The sequence below is a fragment of the Myxocyprinus asiaticus genome, chromosome 7 (assembly GCF_019703515.2).
Source record: "Myxocyprinus asiaticus isolate MX2 ecotype Aquarium Trade chromosome 7, UBuf_Myxa_2, whole genome shotgun sequence".
NCBI classification, from domain to species: Eukaryota; Metazoa; Chordata; class Actinopteri; order Cypriniformes; family Catostomidae; genus Myxocyprinus; species Myxocyprinus asiaticus.
In genome coordinates this window covers 2,977,501-2,980,000 of record NC_059350.1, presented here as the reverse complement: position 1 = coordinate 2,980,000, position 2,500 = coordinate 2,977,501, and the positions used below count along the sequence as shown (strand labels likewise).

Sequence of the window (2,500 nt, the reverse complement as noted above, 5' to 3'; positions counted from 1 at the left end):
TGGAGCTCACACATTCCCATATGTTCTGAAACACTTCACACTTCGGCCACTGGGGGCAGTAATTAGAATTTCGGAAAGCACAGACCGATTTCAGTCGCAGAACTTTCGACCTTCTCTCGGAATGGTTTGGAGTCTCAGGACTTGGGCAGGTCAGAGTCACAAAACTAAATTCCAGAACATACCAGCACATTTTAAAGAAAAATGTTAGGGTGTCCATGTATCAACTAAAGGCCAAAGTATACTTTGGTTGTCCGAGCTGCTGAACGCTCCGCGCACAGTATGCGTGACACAAATTTCCTCATCAGCACAGTCTGCACGGACTGTTTGCTGCGGCCCAGATTTTCTCGACACGTGAGCGCATGCGCCAGCTGTTGACTGTACTAAAAGAGTATCACAAAGCAGTGGATGTGCGCATGTGTCGAACGCGTTCATATTCGCTCGTGGTCAAAAGAGTCGACTTTGAAAGGCAACACAGTCGACCGGGCGTGATCCGTTCCGGAATGCAGAAAAGCGTATACCCGGGCCTTAAGGCTTCAAGACTGGGGATAATATAGTGCACTGAATTTAATCATATACATCGGTTTCACATGAATCAATTAAGTTACATCAACGTATTTTTTCCTCTTGGTTTAGCTCATTAACACCTTGTCAGAAAATATAATTTGTTCACGTAATTTCAACAATACGGAATAAATTATATTTAAATGACACAATTAAGTAGCCTAAAAGTGATTTCATAACATCATTAATTTCTTCTGCTTTACATAATATTTCATAACATTTTTGTCACAATACTGATTTACAGGGGCGTAGATTCCAGGGGGGAGGTACCCCATCCCATTATGTATACCATGATCAATGGAAACATGTAAATTCTTCATGCTGCAACCCCCAGCTTGAACTATGCTTAGTAGTATTTGCTACTTGAGTAAAGCAACATACAGCATGATACAGGAAGTTTGGTTAATAATTGATACTAGAGGAACTAAAAACAGTTTTTAATCTAATAGTATACAGTAAATGATAAATAGATCAGTGTGTTCACACACTGACACAGATTTCTGTCATTTCTTTAATCATATCATATGTTTATCTGTTACTCTGAATCAAGATGAGCTGGCATTTTAGACCAGATTAATGTAAGACCACATGTGACTCAAAGGACTTTCCATCTTTATCTCAGCACCACTGAAGGTGTGAATATGATAATCAGGTAAACAGACCAGCCAATCCACACTGGGTTTCGGTGTTTACATCTTGTGCTTTGACACTTTTACAGGTCCATCGGTTTCGCATTACCCTCCACCACCTGCATATGGTTTTGGCGGTACACCCAACACAGTCCAGCCCACCACCGTCCCTGTAGGTGAGTATTAAGCGCCGAAGAACTGTCTTAAGATATCTAAAGGAGATGTTAGGTGAATGTTAGCCTCAGTCAGTGTTCACTTTCATTGTATGGACAAAAATATGCAATGAAAGTGAATGGTGACTGAGGACAACATCTGGCTAAACATCTCCTTTTGTGTTCCATGGATGAACGAAAGTCATAGGGGTGTGGAACAAACATGATGATGACAGAATTTGCATTCTGGGTGAACTATCCATCTGATGTCTACTAATAATGACCTAATATCTCTAATAATGTAAGCATTGGCCTTGCAACCTCTTGAAGTTTGGATTTGTGGAGCTGATTGATTTAATCTTTTGGATGTTGGTTTCCTATTGAACACTAGAGGTCAATCTATAGTTAATCTATTCATATTTGTTCAGTCTGTAAAAGAAATGTTCCCGGTTTAATATGAGTTAAAGGGACAGTTCAACCAGAATTTAAAATGTGTCATCGTTTATTCACCCTCATGCCATCCCAGATGTGTATGACTTTCTTTCTCCTACTGAACACAAATTAAGATTTTTAGAAGAATATTTCAGCTCTGTTGGTCCATACAATGCAAGTGAATGGTGACCAGAACTTTGAATCTCCATAAAGCACATAAAGGCAGCATAAAAGTAATCCATTGGTTAAATCGATATCTTCAGAAGTGATATGATAGTTGTGGGTGGGAGACAGATCAATATTTAAGTCCTTTTTTTTTTTTACTATAAATCCACTTTAACATTTCACATTATTTGTGCATATCGCCTCCTACTGGGCAGGGAGGAGATTGTATAGTCTTTAAAAATCTCTTTAAAAATACATATTTGTCATTGTAGCTGTAAAAGTCCTATTGGATATAAATGTACACAGATTAGTAAGTGAAAACTCAGGTTAGTAAACCATTTGACTAAAATCATGTTAACAAGTACTGTATAAAGTTTACATCTTGTAACTTGGGTTAAACCGAAATGTTCCTTTGAAAGATGTGTTCGTGCATTTCTAGTTACACAGGTGGTAATGTTGACTAATCTCACCGATGTACCGAGTCACATTACCTGTCCGCATTGCCTGCAAGGTGTCGTCACAGAAACCGAACACCTGAGTGGTTTGCTCACCTGGTTAATC

At 39.0% G+C, this 2,500-nt stretch overlaps 1 protein-coding gene across 1 annotated transcript in view; it reads left to right on the top strand.

The window, feature by feature from the left end:
- Positions 1 to 2,500, top strand: part of LOC127443539 (cell death-inducing p53-target protein 1 homolog) — a 5,618-nt gene that overhangs the window by 2,210 nt on the left and 908 nt on the right. Inside the window, exons 3-4 of the mRNA XM_051702232.1 lie at positions 1,280 to 1,366; positions 2,379 to 2,500. The exon at positions 2,379 to 2,500 is cut by the window's right edge and continues 23 nt beyond it. Coding sequence (XP_051558192.1) covers positions 1,280 to 1,366; positions 2,379 to 2,500 — 209 coding nt within the window. The remainder of the gene's footprint in view (positions 1 to 1,279; positions 1,367 to 2,378) is intronic.